Here is a 17713-nt window from a genome sequence, read left to right on the forward strand (position 1 = left end):
ATCCTCATCTTGAGTAGAGGAGAACAATGACAGGAGGGAGAAGGTGGTACAATAAGTATGAAAGGGACTTTTGAAAAGTTTTGCCAATATTCCAGCTGAGTAGAATGAGATGGGCACTGTCTTTAAGATGGCCAGATTGTCACTCTGTGGTGGTTCTCTCTACTCCAGGCTCTGCTCACTCCACTGCAAACAAAGAAGGGGATTTCAGAAGAGCTTTAAACACCCTTTAACATTTACCAAATGGAGTTTGGGAACATAACCATCTATTTAGTTAAGGGGTTTTAACTGAATGTAGGAAATGTGTAAAGTGGATATTTCTGTATTGTTGCCAGCTAGAATACTATGTTTTAAAAGTCTTTAAACCAGCCTTTCTCAAATAATGTTTAATCAAACACACTGCCAGATGCCCCATGGGGAAAACAATTCTATGGTTATGTTAGTTTGAGAAATGCAGCTTACTACAGTCCCTATCTGGAGTTTGGCAGTGCTCTTTGGCATGTCAAAGGCAGTAGTGAGTTCTATAATACGGTCTTGTTTAATCTGGAATTTTCCAAACTTATTTGGCCACAGGAGTCTCTTACAGTCTCCTTCATGCTACATTGGGGAAATTGCGTTGAAATATTCACATTCTGCTTAAGTGATAGTTTCTCATTGGCGTATTTTATTTCAGGGACAGTGGAACAAAGACAAAAAATAATCTGAGATTCACTAATGGTTTAAATCCGAGCTTCATATGTCAAATAGATAGAGTTCCTATGGCAACTGCTTCACTGTATGTAAGGCATATATAGCCATTGGGGAGTTGAAAGTCATGAACTGCAGAATGCACTGTAGAATAAGGTATAAGATAGAAATTGCTTGCAAAGTCCCTGTGTTTATTTAATAATATTGGCTATTTTTACTCTGGAAAAGTTATTATTTTACTAAAAAAAAAAGGAAAGGAAGGAGAAGAGAGACGGGGAGCAAAAGAAGAAAAAAGCGGGGAGAGAGAAGAGAAAAGAGTAAAGAAAAAGAAAGAGAAGCTGACCTGTGCTAAGATATCATATTCCAATGAACAGTTCCAGCAATAACTGCCAGTTTGAAACTTTCAATGTTTCCTCACATTTCTTTTGAGAAATTGTGGAAAATTGAAAAAAAAAAAATTGGTGACCTTTATGCAGATAATCCGTGCCACCTTCTTTAATCAAGATATCATCAGAGAAACACAGTGGAGTCCATTCAGATGAATATATTCTCCAGATGTCCTGATAGAGGGAATCAGCTGTGATAAAACAGTGGGGTTAGGTTGAGTTCTCTGTTTGCCTTCCCTCATGGTGAGCGCATTCCCACACAATGAATTGAATACAGTTCTAAGAAACCATTCTTACTTTCTTCCTCTTCTCCATCAACTTCCTCAGTCTGGGGATGAGAGATAGTATAATTCTGAGTAATCAGGCTCCTCTTGAAATCCTATTTCAGCAGAAAATTGGCTGGGTTCCTGGCCAAAAACAGAACACCTGCCAGACTGACTTATCCCAAGGTAATATTAGAAGCACAGATGTCATCAGTAACTGTTGACTTAACAATATATTTCCACTACCCACAGTCTGGCCTTGTCTCTTCCATTTCTGCCTCCACCCCTCACACAACTACAAAAAAGCCCTTGGTTTAAAAAAAACAAGTCCATTTTCAAAGCTAGGAAGGCATTGGAGAAGGGCAGGTCACTTGAGAAAATGTTCCTTGTGTTTTACTTCATTTCATCCCAATAGTTTCTTTGTTTTGTATAAGAACATTTCAAGGCGGAAATACTTTCTATATATAATTGTGATTGTATTGTCTTAGCAGAGGAACCACTTGGACAGCAGTCTACTGTTTTGTCCAGTTACTATGTGGCAGTGAAGCTGTGCCAAGTATGGCTCTCCTAAAGTTTGGGCCATGTGTTTTTACAATGCTTACTGCCTGATTTTCTTCTGGATGGCCAAAGTCCTTCTCCCTCCCTCCCTTCTTTTCATCTCTCCCTTCTTTCCTTGCTTCCTTTCTTAGGGAAGCCCTTATTGGGGTGAAAAGTTATGGTATAAATTAGCAGTGGTATCAATTCAACATAATTTATATGTAGTTGTACTATGTATACATCTTTATTTTAAACACATTTTAAGAAACATGTATAGAAAGAGATGCACATAGAGGGACTCTGAAAACAGCCTATGTTCATTGACACCTCCATACCCCAGAATGTGGTTCCTCATTATGGAAGGGAATGACACTTGTATATTACCCAATTTTTGTACTTCTTGTTCGATAATTGCCATCTTGTTCAAGAATATCCCTTCAAAAAAATCCCTAGGGGCAGAGTTCTCTTAATACTGGGGTGGGTGGGTGTATATAGCTGTGAGCCAAGTTTTACACAGTACAAAAAATTCATAACTCAAAGACATGGCCCAATCACTAACTTAATGATTGTTAGGTAGCTTCCTCATTTTTCAGTGAAAACCATTTCTACTATTCTTTGAATCCAGTCTTGATTTATTGCATTAATTTCCCCCTGTGTCCTATATAGGTACATGTCTTATTTACCATTCATTTATTATTCAATATGCATTTATTGAACACATATTCCATTAAGGCATCATGCTTTATTTCAAGAAGTTAAAACTGTAATGAGATATTATCTTAACCCAATGAAACTCACAATCAAGCAAAGAGACATTAAGGTTAACCAATAACTGAGAAACAATTTGCTATGGTAAAAATAAGTACCAAGAGTTATAGGTTTGTATGTTGGTAACATCAGGGATTCTGGAGGGGGCTGATGAAAACATACATCCTGAGGTTGATTCTCTTTCCCTCAGCAATAGTGTTAATTCTTTATAGGTCTTCACTGAGGCATATTATATAGTTCTTAAGGTAAGTTTTGCTTCAGGATTCCTCCACCCTTTCTGGTTTTCCCTCTAGTGTCTTATGTTTCCATTCTTTCTAAAACCTCTCTTATTCTAGGGAAACCAAGCTGTTTGAGTCCTTCACACCAACATGCACGTGTGTTCGTGTGTCACTCTTCCCGTGGTTTTTACCTAGTGGAAGGCTGATTAAAGTCAGACATTGAGTTGAGGGACTATTTGAGTTTCTTTAATGAAAAAACTCCTGGGGCACCTCTGTGGCTCAGTCGGTTAGGTGTCTGACTCTTGGTTTTGGCTCAGGTCATGATCTCATAGTTCTTGAGTTCAACCCTTGCATTGGGCTCTATACTGTCAGTGCAGAGCCTGCTTGGGATTTTCTCTCTCTCCCTCTCTCTCTGACCCTCCCTTGCTTGTACTCTTTCTCTCTCAAAATAAATAAATGTAAAATGACAAAGCTCCAGGAACCATATCTTTGTGGTAGAAAGAATTTGGGTGAGGGGAGCCCAAGTGAATTCCTTTAGAATCTAAATTTGTTCTATCTAGCTTCTCAAATGCAGGCGGCACATGGCAGCCTTTCTTTTCTTTCTTCCATGGTGACCTTGGCTCAAAACACAGGAAATTATTGTTCTGGTTTGTTTGTTTGGTTGGTTAGTTGGAGAGAGGACAGTTATGAGATACAGCATGGCATCTTCCCAGTCAAGGAAAACATAAGTATAAACTTGTTCCTAAAATCTTGGACTATCCAGGGGCACCTGCGTGGCTCAGTTGGTTAAGCATCTGGCTTCGGCTCAGGTGATGATCTCACAGTTCGTGAGTTCGAGCCCCGCATTGGGCTCTGTGCAGACAGCTCAGAGCCTGAAGCCTGCTTCACATTGTGTGTCTTCCTCTCTCTCTGCCCCTCCCCTGCTCATGCTGTCTCTCTCTCTCAAAAATAAACATTAAAAAAACATTTTTTTTAAATCATGGACTATCCATTATCGTCTAAGAGCCACAACTGTTTATAAGTGTTGTGTGCATATCACTTAGATTATGTATTTTTTAAAGAGTAGCGAGATAGAGAAAATAGAGATGGACTCCGATATTCAGACATGAATTCTATAACATGTAAATTGTAAGATACTGCTACACAAATAGGTTTTGGTAGGTGAGGTTTACTGAGGCGGGTGAATTTCTGAGTGACTCTGGGTGAAATAGAGACAACTTCCTAAAGGAAATCTTAGAGTTCAAAATAATATGAAACAATGGGTTCATTTTTTAAAAATAATAATTTAATTCTCATTTATTTTTAAAATGGTAAAATTAATATCATCACAATTATAGTAAGGAAATTTTACTCTGTTAGCATACATTCTGTTCTAGCTTTCAATCTATTTATCTTGGCAACCGGATGTACACTATCTTTTTAATTCTCCCCAGTGAGAACCTTACTCATTATTCCTCCACTGCCAAGGGATTTGCTCATCATTATCCTCCAGCATCATTATTATTGTCATCATCCAACTTCTGCCTTAGTGCAGTTATTTGGCCTTCAGAAAATGCCTTCAGGGCCTGACTTTTACATAGTTAGGGTGTAATGTGATATTTCTGTGCTCATATCATGTCCATAGTTTAATATAGAACAAATTTGAAAACATTAATGGTCCAGGGCCTTTGAACCCATGGAACAAATCAATCTAAATGGAACCTGATGAAGGAAAATGAACTTGCTTGCTTTTCTCTTTCAGGTGAAGCGAATTTCTGAAGATCCTCCTTGCAAATGCCCGAACAAATTCTGTGTGGAGAGGCTCTCCCAAGGAAGATACCGAGTGGGAGAAAAGATCCTCTTCATTAGGGTAAAGTTTTACTTTTTACTTGGTATCTTGTCCTTTATGAAAATATTCAGGGCTTGAGTTGGTGGTTATAGGGGAAATATGACCTGTAACTAAGCAAGAACTTCCCTTATGGTGTTTACAGTTGGATTGGAAGATACCAGGTATGAACATGTTTTTAAATGTATTATACATAATTACTACTGAGGGCTAAATAAATAGAACTATCTTTCTCTTTTTACATCGATACAAACACACACACCAAACAGATCATAGAGATCGAGTAGAATGAGAAAAAGAAAAATCAAATTCCTTTTCTGTTTACACATTTAGTTTCAAAGGAACTAACCCCCACCACCACCACTATCCACCGACCTCTGCCTCCCATCCCCATGGGAAATAGAAATAGTGTTCTGTCCTAGTCTTCCATATTCCAAGTTTAGAACATGATCCTCCTATTGGTTCTGGTAACTTTCAAATGATTTGAACATGATTTGGGTTCAGAAGTTTGGGTAATGAACCAGAGCGAGAAGAATGAAAGCTCATTCCAATGGCATGGTTAAATAGTGACTGCCATTTCTCACTTAGTGTTCTGGGTTAGAATAAAGAAATGTGGATGTGTGCCAATGAATGTTCTGGTGGTCTCTGTCCGTTTTACAATCATTTACAATCATTAATGTCCATTTTACTAGTGAAAAATCTGACTAGATACCACAAGAGGTTTGAGGCTGTTACTAGGGGCTCAAAGTAACATTTCATGCCTTTCATTTGATCTGTTTTGTTAATAATCAAAATCATTTAATCTCAAAATAAGTTTGTGACTTTTCCTAAGACCAAGATTCTTCTTTTCAAAAACGAGAAGATGAAAATATAGTACTGACATATACCTAGAAATCTGCAATTCATAAGTATTTTTCTACCATATTTTTAGTCATTTCCTAAAGAACAGAGGTTATGATTCAGAGGAACTGTATTCTCTTGTTTGAATAAGTTGAAGTATCTTGCTTGTTATTCTGTTTTGTAGAGCAGAATGAATGTGTACATCAAGTACCATCAATGAAAATTCCTAACAATACTCAAAGTCAGTGATGACCCAGTAGTAATTTTGTCACTGTAAAGTTTTCTTAATTTCAACTTTTGACTGAAAATTATTCACATGAGAATTTTTTAAGGCTCTACAGCATATAATTAGAAGAAAAGTTTAATCATAATTAGTCCTCAAAAATAATGTCAATCATTTTGTATTTTAATCTAATTTTAGAGCCATGTTATTGATTTTTTAAAAAACTTCCAGCTAGTAATTGCTATTTTGCTTTGTAATGGCAATGAAAAAAATATAATGATATGTGACCATTAGAGGTTTGAGAACAAATCTGCAAGAATGTCCTCGCCCAGATAGACAGTTGCCTTAGTAATTGCTTATTGTTTTCTAATTCCTTATTACAAAGATTACATACATGTTTATTTTTGCCAAGCTGCCTTCTTTTGCTTTAGTACATTAAAAAATAAGGATTTAGCAAATGTGTTTACATTTGACTAGGTTGATCTTTCTCAATTGAAACTCATGCTTCTTGAGAACATTAGGCCTTAGTGTCTGGAATCAAAACATAGGGCTTCATTTATTTAGAAATGTTAACAAACACATGATCAGTAAATTAGATGCTTTTCCCTATAATGTAACCCAATATCTTTAGGCAAAAATATATATCACATATGTCTATTTCTGTCTGGTCATCCATATTGAGTCAGTGGTCTAAGAATTTAATACCCACGTTTATAAATAACCTGAATTTATATCATATTGGACAGATAAGGTATTTTTTGATGCTCTGTTTTTGTGTTCAGAAAATGGTTTCCTTTCAAGTGAAATCTTTTCATGGCTTGTTTCTAGAGGTATTGAGATTTGCTTTACTGAAAACAGTTGCCTCCAAGTCCTGAGTGATAGTGTTTGAATTTAATATCAGTTAACAAAGCAGAACATATCGCACACATTCAGTTTCATGCTTTTGATGTTCCAAGCGCACTAAGAGGGTTAACTGGAATATGGTCATTCCCTGACTGGCCCCGCAAGTTAGGGCATCACTCAGCTATGACAAGTGCTGTAGAACGGTGTTATAATGACCCATAGTCCTCCCCTTTCTCTTTTTGCAACGTCCACAGGTAATTTATACTGTTTTTTTTTTTTTTTTACAACAGGTTTCACTTTAAAATTGGCCCATCTTTTTTCAAATCCTTTTAAAAGGAAACTTACTATCATTGCATAAATTGGAAGCTAAAACTGTTTGCCAAAAAAGGAAATTATATTAATACGTATTTGTTGAAATTCTTATCCCTCAGCTTGCTAGGAGTCTATTCTTCACCCCACCCCCACCATGGAGTAAGTTGATTTTAAAAACACCCCTCTCCTTGTCTCTGCTTTCCCTTTACCTCCCATTCTGTTACGTCTAGGAGCTGAAATTTCACATGAAGACTATACCCACCTTTCATTATATGCTGTCTCCCTATTTCTTCTTCTACACTGAATTCACGAGCTAAAAAAGTCTCATTGATGTGTATGCACTTTGGCTAATACTTTTTGATTTGTGGCGCAGACCATATTTAATTGATTGTCATTTTGCACTCACTTATTGTAAGGAGCTGACAGTTACTACTCAAAAATACCTAGGGTATTGGTTTTCAAATGATCAATTGGTTGTTGCTGCTAACATCTTAACTTTAAGTTGCTCTGAACACCAGGATTAAGTACTAAGTGCCTAGAGTCAAAATCTCAAACACACTAGGGGGGATTGCCTCCCTGTCCCTGAATTGCAGTTCTGTGGATTTTATTTTTGCACTTTTTACATGAGCATATTTTAAACTTTGCCGTATCTCTTTTGAGGCTGCAAGGTATGGTCATATTTACTACATTATAAGTCAATACATTTATGCATATTATTATGTAACATGTACAAACGGTGAAATATACATGGTATATTATCATTTATCCCCTAGTGTTCTGTCCATCCTGAGAGCAGCAGTATTTTCATATGGCCATAGTGAACTTGTTCATCCAAAGAGCAATTTAGAGTCATTTAGGTCTGTTAAGACTGTTGACTTAGCATTTACTTAAAGGTAATACAATTGCCAAAACATGGACTTTCTACCCCTTAGAAAGTCATAAATACAAGATTCTCTGAATAAGTCTGTACCTCGTACATTTACTCTTGATCTACGCGTCTCAACATAAGCCAGAGTTAACAAGTTCATTGCTAACTGATTTCAAGGTTTGTTGACAACACCCAGTCGCCTTACCTACATATGGTTTTATGATTATTATGTATATGAACGCAACTTCTCCTTATACATTCAAAAAGATATAATAAGAAAAAATCAGAATGAAAAACACAAGAATGTTTGCAGATTAGAGAGAAAGAGCTCAGAAGACATTTTTGACAGATGTTGTCTTTGCTAAGCATATGTCTTATCTGTGAGTTTCTAGAAAGCAGGGTATGAATAACTACTTTGCATATCTGGCTATGCATGTGTACTTATGTACACACATCTGTATGCTTATGTGGGCATGTTTGTTTATACACATATATATCTTCATTTAAGGTTGAGAGACTAATTTCTACCCAAATATAAAGAATGTCTGAGATTTTTGACTGTGTCTTTTAGGCAAGCATGCAAGTAGTCCCCTGACAAAGTCACGATGCTCTTGTTTCTAAATGTAAAAACAATTTCTTGAAGCCAGATTTTTGCCTTACATCTTCCAGTGGGTGACATTGTTTTTGAACTATCTGGTGGACAAGCAAGCTAAGTGCTTTCTCTCCTCCGAGGTATTTCAGTTATGTTTCACTGACTTGAAATTGGACAACGATGCCAAAAAGCTCCTTGTTGACTTCTGTGGTGGCAGATGTTTGGATGTTACCATTTGGCCATGCTATGTATCTCTGGAATATAAATACATGGATCTGAGGCCTAAAGTTGTGATTTTGAGGATGAGAAACATGCACATTTTCCAGTGTTTTCGTTCATTCAGTTACTTGGTTTCTACACAGGCTTCCAGTATCAAGAAGTCAGGTGCCAATATAAATCTGTATAAGCTTGTAGGAAGGGTTTCCCGAAATATTTCTTCGATGCCATGAAAATGTACTATTCAATTTGTCAGTCCCAATTCAATGATGATAATATTCTATATAAATGATAGTAACTTTTAAAGTGATCTCCCTGCGGGGTGCATGGTTGGCTCAGTCAGTAGAGCATGCAACTCTTGATCTTGGAGTCATGAGTTCAAGCCCCATGTTGAGCATAGAGCTTGCTTTTTTAAAAAAAAGAAAGACTACACTAAAAAAAAAAAAAAAAAAAAAAGTGATGTCCCAGATAAGCAGCATCGGCATCATCTAGAAAGTTGGTGGAATCGCAAATTCTTGGGCCTCACCTGGAGTGGCAGCTAGCCATCTGTTTTAACACGCCCTCCGGGTAATTCTGATGTGTGCTGAAACTTGAAACCTCTAATCTAAAGGAAAGAAACCACTACGTGAAGGAAGAGATTTGTTGTACAACAACACAATTAGAAATAATTTGCATGTCTGATGATGGAAAAATATAACCATTCAGATACTAGAAATGATCATTTTGGAAACTTTTGTGTATCATTGTGGGGAAATACTGAAGATACAATGTTAAGTAGAAAAAAATCCAGATTTTGAAACCGTACTCACATATAAAATATCTCTGAGAAATACTTACATATTATATAAATATTTATATATTATATACATAATATAGAAATTATATATAATCCTGATTAAGTCTTGAAGAGAAGAGAAATAATTCAAAAGTTTTTAATTGTTGAGGGCATAGAATTATGAGTGAGCTTCTTTGTTGTTGTTCTGCATTTATTTCCGATGATGACATTAAAAATATGAACTCTTTAGAAGAAGAAAAATCAGCAACCTGTTACCGTTGCAAGTTTGAGAATAACTAAAGAGACTTGTAAAAGGCATCAGGTTAATTAGCTGACTGCTCATTTTTCTGGTCACTGGCTAAGCTTCCCATCTTCTGAAAAAGGGTACAGAGGTTTATTGGAATTGTGGTGTTATTTAGATGAGGGAGGACTTCACATTTTGCTGTATACTTGCAGCATATTGTTTCCTTGGATGAAGCTCTCACCTTTTATTCACCTCCTTTTCTGTTTTATATCTCCATTTGGAAAACCGGCTCAGATTGTTTTGGGTTAGCACTAGCAAACATGCAAACATCTGAATAATGTCCCTTCTCGTTGCAGATGCCATCAGTGAGCCATACACTCAGTTTTCTCTCTCTCAGTCATTAAAGCTTTAATCATTTGATACCCCTTTCCTTTTAAGGCTCAACTTTCAGTGACATGCAAATGGTCCAATATGATAAACTGATCTCTGCCAATGCATGAAATAAGCGTAAATGGCTCTAATGAGTAGAACATCCCTGGGGTAAGACCTTTACACCACATAGTTGCTCTAATGTCCTGGTTGTAGGAGTCTCTGGCAAAAAATAGAAGCCAGCGGAATCACGTGTTGTGAGGTAGTTGACTTTTTTTGTGTGTGCTACTTGATTTGGGCACTAATATGCTGAATAGTCTTCTCCTTAATTACACTTTGTCACTACTCTTAACATCGTACTTTAGCATTGTTCAAAGAGTGTTCCAAGGAAAAACAGCTCCAGAAGATGTTCAAAGATATTATTTGTAAGGGGCGCCTGGGTGGCGCAGTCGGTTAAGCGTCCGACTTCAGCCAGGTCACGATCTCGCGGTCCGTGAGTTCGAGCCCCGCGTCAGGCTCTGGGCTGATGGCTCAGAGCCTGGAGCCTGTTTCCGATTCTGTGTCTCCCTCTCTCTGTCCCTCCCCCATTCATGCTCTGTCTCTCTCTGTCCCAAAAATAAATAAACGTTGAAAAAAAAATTAAAAAAAAAAAAGATATTATTTGTAAAGACCAGTTATCACGCTAAAGAGTTTAAACAGGACTCCTTTTATTGAACTGACTCTATTGGCCTCTGTCTGCGCACATGGTAGATCTCATTTTAACCTCTCCTCCTGATGGAACATACTGTTGCCATTCTTACTTTACAGATGAGGAAACTGAAACATGGAGGTTGAATAACTTCTCAGACTGATAAGCTCATGAGAGATAAAAGTGGCATTCACAGGCCTAACTCCCAAATTTACACTCTTTACCACAAAGCAGTACTAATTTTTTTTTTATCTGAGATTATCTGGGATTTCTCCAAGGGTTAAATATACTCATATGATCTATTAATTCCTACAGTGAGATGTACTATTTAACATTTTCTAAAATGTATGCCACCATGGAAAGTTTCTCTCTCCAGCCCTTCCCCTCCCGCCCCGCCCCCCGCATTCCCCACCCCCCCCCCCAACCTCCCTCACTCCCAGCATCGCATCATCCTGGGATAGGAGGTCATGAAAACATACTTCGGGGAAGACATTATCAACTGAAGCAAATTAAGAAAAATAATTTGTAACATAGAATTCTATTGAAATGAAAGTTTTCTACCATTTGCCAGAGTTGCAACCCATATATATTGAAGTACTGCTAAGAAATACTGAATTTATGCTCATTTTTACTTTCAAGTTCCATTTGGAAATTATGACATAAGGAATGACTGGAAAATCTTTAAAGGAAAGAGGGCTAAAATGTAACAAGTATCATTTATAGCAGCCATTTCAGCAGGTGCCTTGTATATATTGCCTCACTAGATTCTCTCCATCTCACAGCTGGTTTTGAAATTGCTTTTATCTTTTTGTTACAGATGAAAATACAAAGTCTTAGGGACTTTAAGGTCTCAAGTAGGTAGTATGATAAACAATTTGAAGTCCCACCTCCCAAACACATAATACTACACTCCTCTCGAAGCTGTCTCCCTAGGGCATGTCCATCAAATACAAGTATGCTATTCCACAAGGCTGGTCCTCTAAAAAGGACCTGCAGCTTCTTATAATATATTTAAGGCTCAACCACATAGTAGTGTATTCCTTATATCATCTTTACTTTAAAAATATTTGGATTGAAAAGGTCATTACAGTTGCATAATCAGTAGTGCCTACTGTATAGAAAGGGATATAATGTGTTTGACTGTATTATGATAGTGATAAAAATTATAATAATATTTATTAGGATTAGGTGTTTACTTGTATGACAGATGCTGTTCTAAACGCTTTATATAGCCTATCTTGTTGATTAGGCAAAACAAAGTAGAACTCTATGTATTACAAAATATATTTTCTGCACTGTGATTTTTTTTATAGAAGTCAGAATTTAATTCTTCTGTATTGCCAGTAGGGTGTTGTTGAATCTTCTTGCTAATTGTAGATATTTTTAAAGTAGATTAATATCATTTCAAGACATTTTTATACCAGACCTTCACAGCTGGGTAAAATCGTATGAGGTTCCATGCTAACACTCTAATGGGTCAAGGCATTTTTCCCCCACATTTTAAGAAATGGGACTGCTTAAGGAGCCTAAAGAAAAGACAATGAATAATTTAATTGGAAATCAGCAAAGGAATTTGAAATCTTAGGGAGTTACCTTCTTAATACTACTTTTGAATTAAATCATCTCAGATCAATGGAAAGGTCAAACACCTTGTTATTGATTCTTTGTAATTTCTTATTTACCATAAAAAGTCTTCAGGTTTATACCTGTGTGATAAAGATCAATTCACTGTAACAAACCAAGCAAGAGAGGCACAAGAGCTCTGTTACTATAGCAACCCAACCTGGCAGTATCTTCTGGGACTAGCTCTAAGGGAAGGTCCAATGATAGCGAGGGATATTAGTTTCTTTTCTGCTCTTATGACACATATTGATTTACTGTGAGTAAAAAGTAGCATGGTTCCAATTGCATACCTTTCCTGGTAATGAAAAATGGGCTGTTGTGTAAAAATGCAAAGGAGTTTTAAACAACTGGCAGGGAAAATAAAACTTTCATTTATCTTAGTGGAAACATTGCACAAACAGCCATTACTCAGCAGCTGAATGTTAAAAATTCATGTTTTGAGTAACACGAATATAAACCCTTCATCTCATTTAGCAATTTATGGGAGCAGTGGTTATGATTTCAAAACTGTCTAATGGCTTATACTCACTTCTATGAAAAAATATGGCCATTTTTGCCTCTGATAGATGTAAAATCTCAGGCAGCATTCATAGTGCTCTAATCCATGGTGAGAGAAACATGGCTGTTATTAGAAAGTGAATGTTTTAAAATTGGATCCCTTTCTTTGCCCAACTGCCTCAAAACTGAATGCTAATTCGGGAAAAGCAAGCAACGGCATGAAAAATGTATCCAAACACTTTAATTTCAGATTTTAAATTATTTTTTATAATAGTTTTGCTCCATTAAAAACACTTTCATTTGTTTGTAACTTATTCATGTTCAGTGAGGCTGGGCTAATAACATGGATATAATTTACAATTTGGTAATACATCTCTCAAAGGACTTTGCAAATGTTAATAAGTCCTCTTCACCTTTTTTTTTTTCTGAGAAAGGCATAGATCTTGGATGAATGCAAAATAGTGATTAACCATTGCTGTAAAATTTTAGCTGATGAAGTACTATCTTTCCGATAGATTCATCTCTTGAGTCTGAAAACCTTTAACCAGGGAGAAAGTGAAAGTTGACTTTGTCCAAGATTGTACCCACTACTACACCTGACACCACTTTTGAAAGCAAGGGAAAAAATGCAGTTTGATATCTCTTAAAAGAATGGAAAGATTAGCTAATATATCAGGACAGTTCTTTATGTTCTTATTGGAGAATTCACTTCGTCTTCCATTGAATTGTTAACAAATGTATCAAGTGTGAAGAACAATGAATAAATGAAAACTCAAAACCAAACATCCTTTTTCCCTGAGAATTTGTCACTATTGACCACTTAGCATTGAGAAGATTTTCAAGAATTGTATCTATTTTCAGCTGACCTGAGAAGCATTTTTATCCATCTCTAACTGGATTAGCAGGATTTACCTACCATATTGTACAATACATGTCTGACTCTATTTCACCTTCAATCATTTTCTTTTGCCATTGCACTGCATCTAAATAAATGGACGATATTTTTTTCAATAGCCACAAATCAAAATTATTTAACTTACAGAAGCATTGAGAAATTAAATGGCTTCACTGAAGAAAAGCACAGGTCCTATGATCTGCATTTCCAATTTCTCCATTGCTACAACCTTCCTGCCATTAAGATAAATTTGCATGTGTGTGTGCATATCTTATATAGTAATATGTGTGTGTATGTGTGTATATACACATACATGTATGTATATGTATATGTAATGAAAAGGTACAATATTAGAGTAAAATTAGTTCAATGATTGGGCATTTCAGTTGTCAAAAAATTCTCAAGTTGATTAATCTGTGCCTAAAATCTCTAGTCAAGGATTTTGTCAAAAAAAAAAAAAAAACAACAACCTTCTATTATGTCTGTATTTCTTTACATATACTATATATCACTTGCCAAATGTTTTTGTGTGTCAGATGCTTTTCTAAGAACTTCCTTGGATTCTTTTATTTAGCCCTCACAACTGTTTGAGATAGGCTGTTATTATCTCTGCTTTAAAAGTAAGGAAACCAAACATTAGTGAGTTAATTACTTGCCAAAATCATAAAGCTAGAAGAGTCAACCCTCTTTGAAATCAACATATCCGATTTCAGGGATAGGGTTTTAACTATACATTATTCATTCTATTTCAGACCGTCTAGTCTTTTGGCAGGTCATGTTGTGAGTCTTACTGTTCAACCTTTCAGCATCCGTAAAGAAGTGATCCATACTTAAAGTGTAGCTCCTAATTTGCCTAGGCCTTTGTTGGTTCTGACAAATGGAATTGAACGGCTAATCCCTGTTGGGGTGTCAGACAAGAAGAGTACCCAGGAAACAAAGAATCTTGTAAAACAATAGCACTCCCCACCCCCATAAAAAAAAAAAAAAATCAGAAAAACCAGCCAGAATGGCATTCACAGTGTTCAATATATTCATTGATTTTTCTTTTCAATATATTGACCAGATTTGAAAAGTCTTCCAGAGGTAAAAGTTTACTCTGGAATCTAAGGAATATTTTCAAGCTACTATAATTACAGTTACTGTAATTACCTATTTCCAGTTTGCTTTTGTGCAGTTAAGATTAAATCTCTTTAATCTGATTATATATGAAAGGATTTTCTGTACATGCTATGGTTACAGTAGGGAGGTGACATTGTCTTTTAGACCTTTTTATACTTTTATGAAAGGGTCTAAATTAGACTTAGAACAAAATGCAACCTGAACGCTTTTGGCATAGCAATTGATGCTTTTGAAAGCAAGTTCCCTAAAAATGGATGTCAAGTAATTTTAAATAACATTTTTTTCTTAACTGTTTTTCTGCTGGTACTTCATGGTGGTAAAGTATATCTTAGTTTTATCTGATTTGTAAAATACATTCACTTATACATGAACTCATTTTATTTTCATTACTACTCTGTGAGAAAAAGCAGTGTGATTGTTAATTTACACATTTTACTGATGAGAAAACTGCAGATAATAGAGATTTAACAACTTTCCCAAGGTAATCCAACTAGCAAGTGCTTGATCTAGGTTTAAATCATATTATGGTTTTTTATATATTAAATTCCACATATTTTAAGTTTCACACAATAAAATTTCCCTTTGAAGGTTTTTGTTTTTTTTGTTTTTTTACCTTAACATAAATGAAAACCCTTAGTTGTTCACTGTGTTTTTGATTAAGGATCATTGGCCTTACCCGCAAAGTAGATATTTCACAGTAATGAGATTGTAAAGTTTACAAGATTTTTATCTTCCTTCCATTTGTCATCATCCCAATAAGAACATTTCTGGGTTTATATGTCCTATGCTGATATAAATGTGAGTCACTTTTAGCGATTAAAATATCAGTGATTTATTTTGCAAAAGGGAAAGAAACAATTATGCACAATGTGTCATGTTCTTGAATTATTGATGAGTCTTCTAGAAGCCAAAGAGCAAACCAGTGAAATATCTGTCATTGTAAATTGTACATAATTAGGGGTACCTGGCTAGCTTGGTGAGTAGAGCATGCAACTCTTAACCTCATGGTTGTGAGTTCAAGCCCCACTTTGGGCGTGGAGCCTACCTAAAAGTAAATAAATAAATAATCATAATCATCCCATGGGCTCAAGTTGCATAAACAGATTGTAGCAAGATTCATGAAGAAACACACTTTGCAAATGTGGCCATCCTGAGTTTGTATGAATGTAGTCAAAATGGTGGAAGTTTTATCATTACAGCATTGATTATAGCAATTTAGGACTTGTTTATTAAAATCAGTTGGTTAAGTGTCTGCATGACTTGGTCAATTTAGACTTTGCCTTGCATTTCCCTCTAATACTTGGCATTTTGAATTTCAGTTCCTCAGTAAAAACATGGACTCTCAGTCCTGGACCCAGTAAGCGCCACCATCACCTAACCGCCCAGCCTTTCGTTGCAAGAGCCTTACTGATTCACATCAAATTTTAGTTCACTAGAATGGTGTGTTCAAAATTTTATTAGTATTAACATTTTCATTTGAAGCTGGGTTGTGTGTTGTTTCAGAGTATATTCTGCCAATTCCTGCCATCTTGTTAGAAGCATACTAAGATCTTAAGGAAATCTTTGTGTAGATTTTGGGAGGAACAAGGCATAACTAATCATATTTGATTTCATGTTAGCCTTAGGATATATACTCAAATTGCTTTATAATAAAAATCTTGATGTTACAAAAAAAATCCCAATCCCAGTGAGTTATTTGGTGACATTCTCCCTGTTTCCCTAAAAGGAACACCAGAAAAAAATCATTACGTTACATTAGTCTTCTAGTTGTAGCTTTCTTTTCACATTGTCATTTCTTACACACATTCACTTCACTACACTCACACATTGTTCTAACGTTCTTGGCTATTATAAAGAAATGCCTTGTTTTTACCCCAGAGTTTTTCTAATCTACTATGTGTTACAGACAAATTTGAAGGGCCTGGAAATTCCATGGGAAAAAAAGATTATAATTTCTTGAGCTATCACCATGTAAAGGGTTTTTTATCCTTTTGTTTTTAAACCAACCCATCCCAATGTTTGACTCTTCATTTTCCCTTGGTTAACAGTCTCTTTTACTCTGAACATTCCATTTGTCTTCTTTTTCTTGAAATCCAGCCTCATAGAATATGTGGGGCAGAGATAATTAAATTTTCTGAAGCCTCATTTGAAGGCAGGTAAAGGGCAGGGCTGATTTCAAATCTGTCTTCTAACCTTGGCATTAGGCATAAAGTCTCCAAGGGTCACATTCTCAAACAGCAATATCCAAATAGTAACAGATTAATTTGTCATCATCTACCAGTGTGTTAGTCATTATAATGTTATCCAGTCTGGGATTTTTTAAAAAATAATCATGGTGTTTGAAGTCCTGGGTTAATAGAAAAATTATGGGAGCTCATGTGGCACAGAGAACATTAGGAGTATTGTTAAAGTCTCATTCCCTGCCCATCTGATAGGACTAAGGCTAAGGTGGGCTTCAACCTTGCACAAAGAGGCACTTTGGACCACAAAGTGTATGTCACCAAATTCCTCTCCCATCACGATGTCTACAAAATACCTTTCTAGCTCCTCTATTTCCCTAACTATCTGCAGCCAACATGACAAAGAACTGGAAGTGTTTTCAGAGGCAAAGAGAGGAATGTCTCTCATAATCAACCTTGAGAATCTTATCTATCTCCTGTATTTACTCAGTATCTTACAACAAAAAGAAAATTTCCATCGAGCGAGCCCTGAAAGAATTCCAGAGAAACCTGGATTTCAATTGACACCTTGGCACCAAAGATTCAATAGGATCTTTCTTCATATACAGCATTCATATATCTGATGGATAACACTTTGACATATATCAACTTGAGGAAAGATAAGGATGGAATATTCTTAGCAGGAGAGTTTCCTCTTTGACTAAAAAAAAAAAAAAAATTACAGCCATGATAGTATCTAATCATGGG

General features: G+C 36.0%; 1 protein-coding gene across 5 annotated transcripts in view; it reads left to right on the forward strand.

The window, feature by feature from the left end:
* Positions 1-17713, forward strand: part of GAS2 (growth arrest specific 2) — a 131313-nt gene that overhangs the window by 76001 nt on the left and 37599 nt on the right. For all 5 annotated transcript variants that reach the window (XM_045484796.1, XM_045484793.1, XM_045484795.1 and 2 more), the window contains exon 7: positions 4598-4705. In XM_045484796.1, coding sequence (XP_045340752.1) covers positions 4598-4705 — 108 coding nt within the window. The remainder of the gene's footprint in view (positions 1-4597; positions 4706-17713) is intronic.

The sequence above is a fragment of the Leopardus geoffroyi genome, chromosome D1 (genome assembly GCF_018350155.1).
Source record: "Leopardus geoffroyi isolate Oge1 chromosome D1, O.geoffroyi_Oge1_pat1.0, whole genome shotgun sequence".
NCBI classification, from domain to species: Eukaryota; Metazoa; Chordata; class Mammalia; order Carnivora; family Felidae; genus Leopardus; species Leopardus geoffroyi.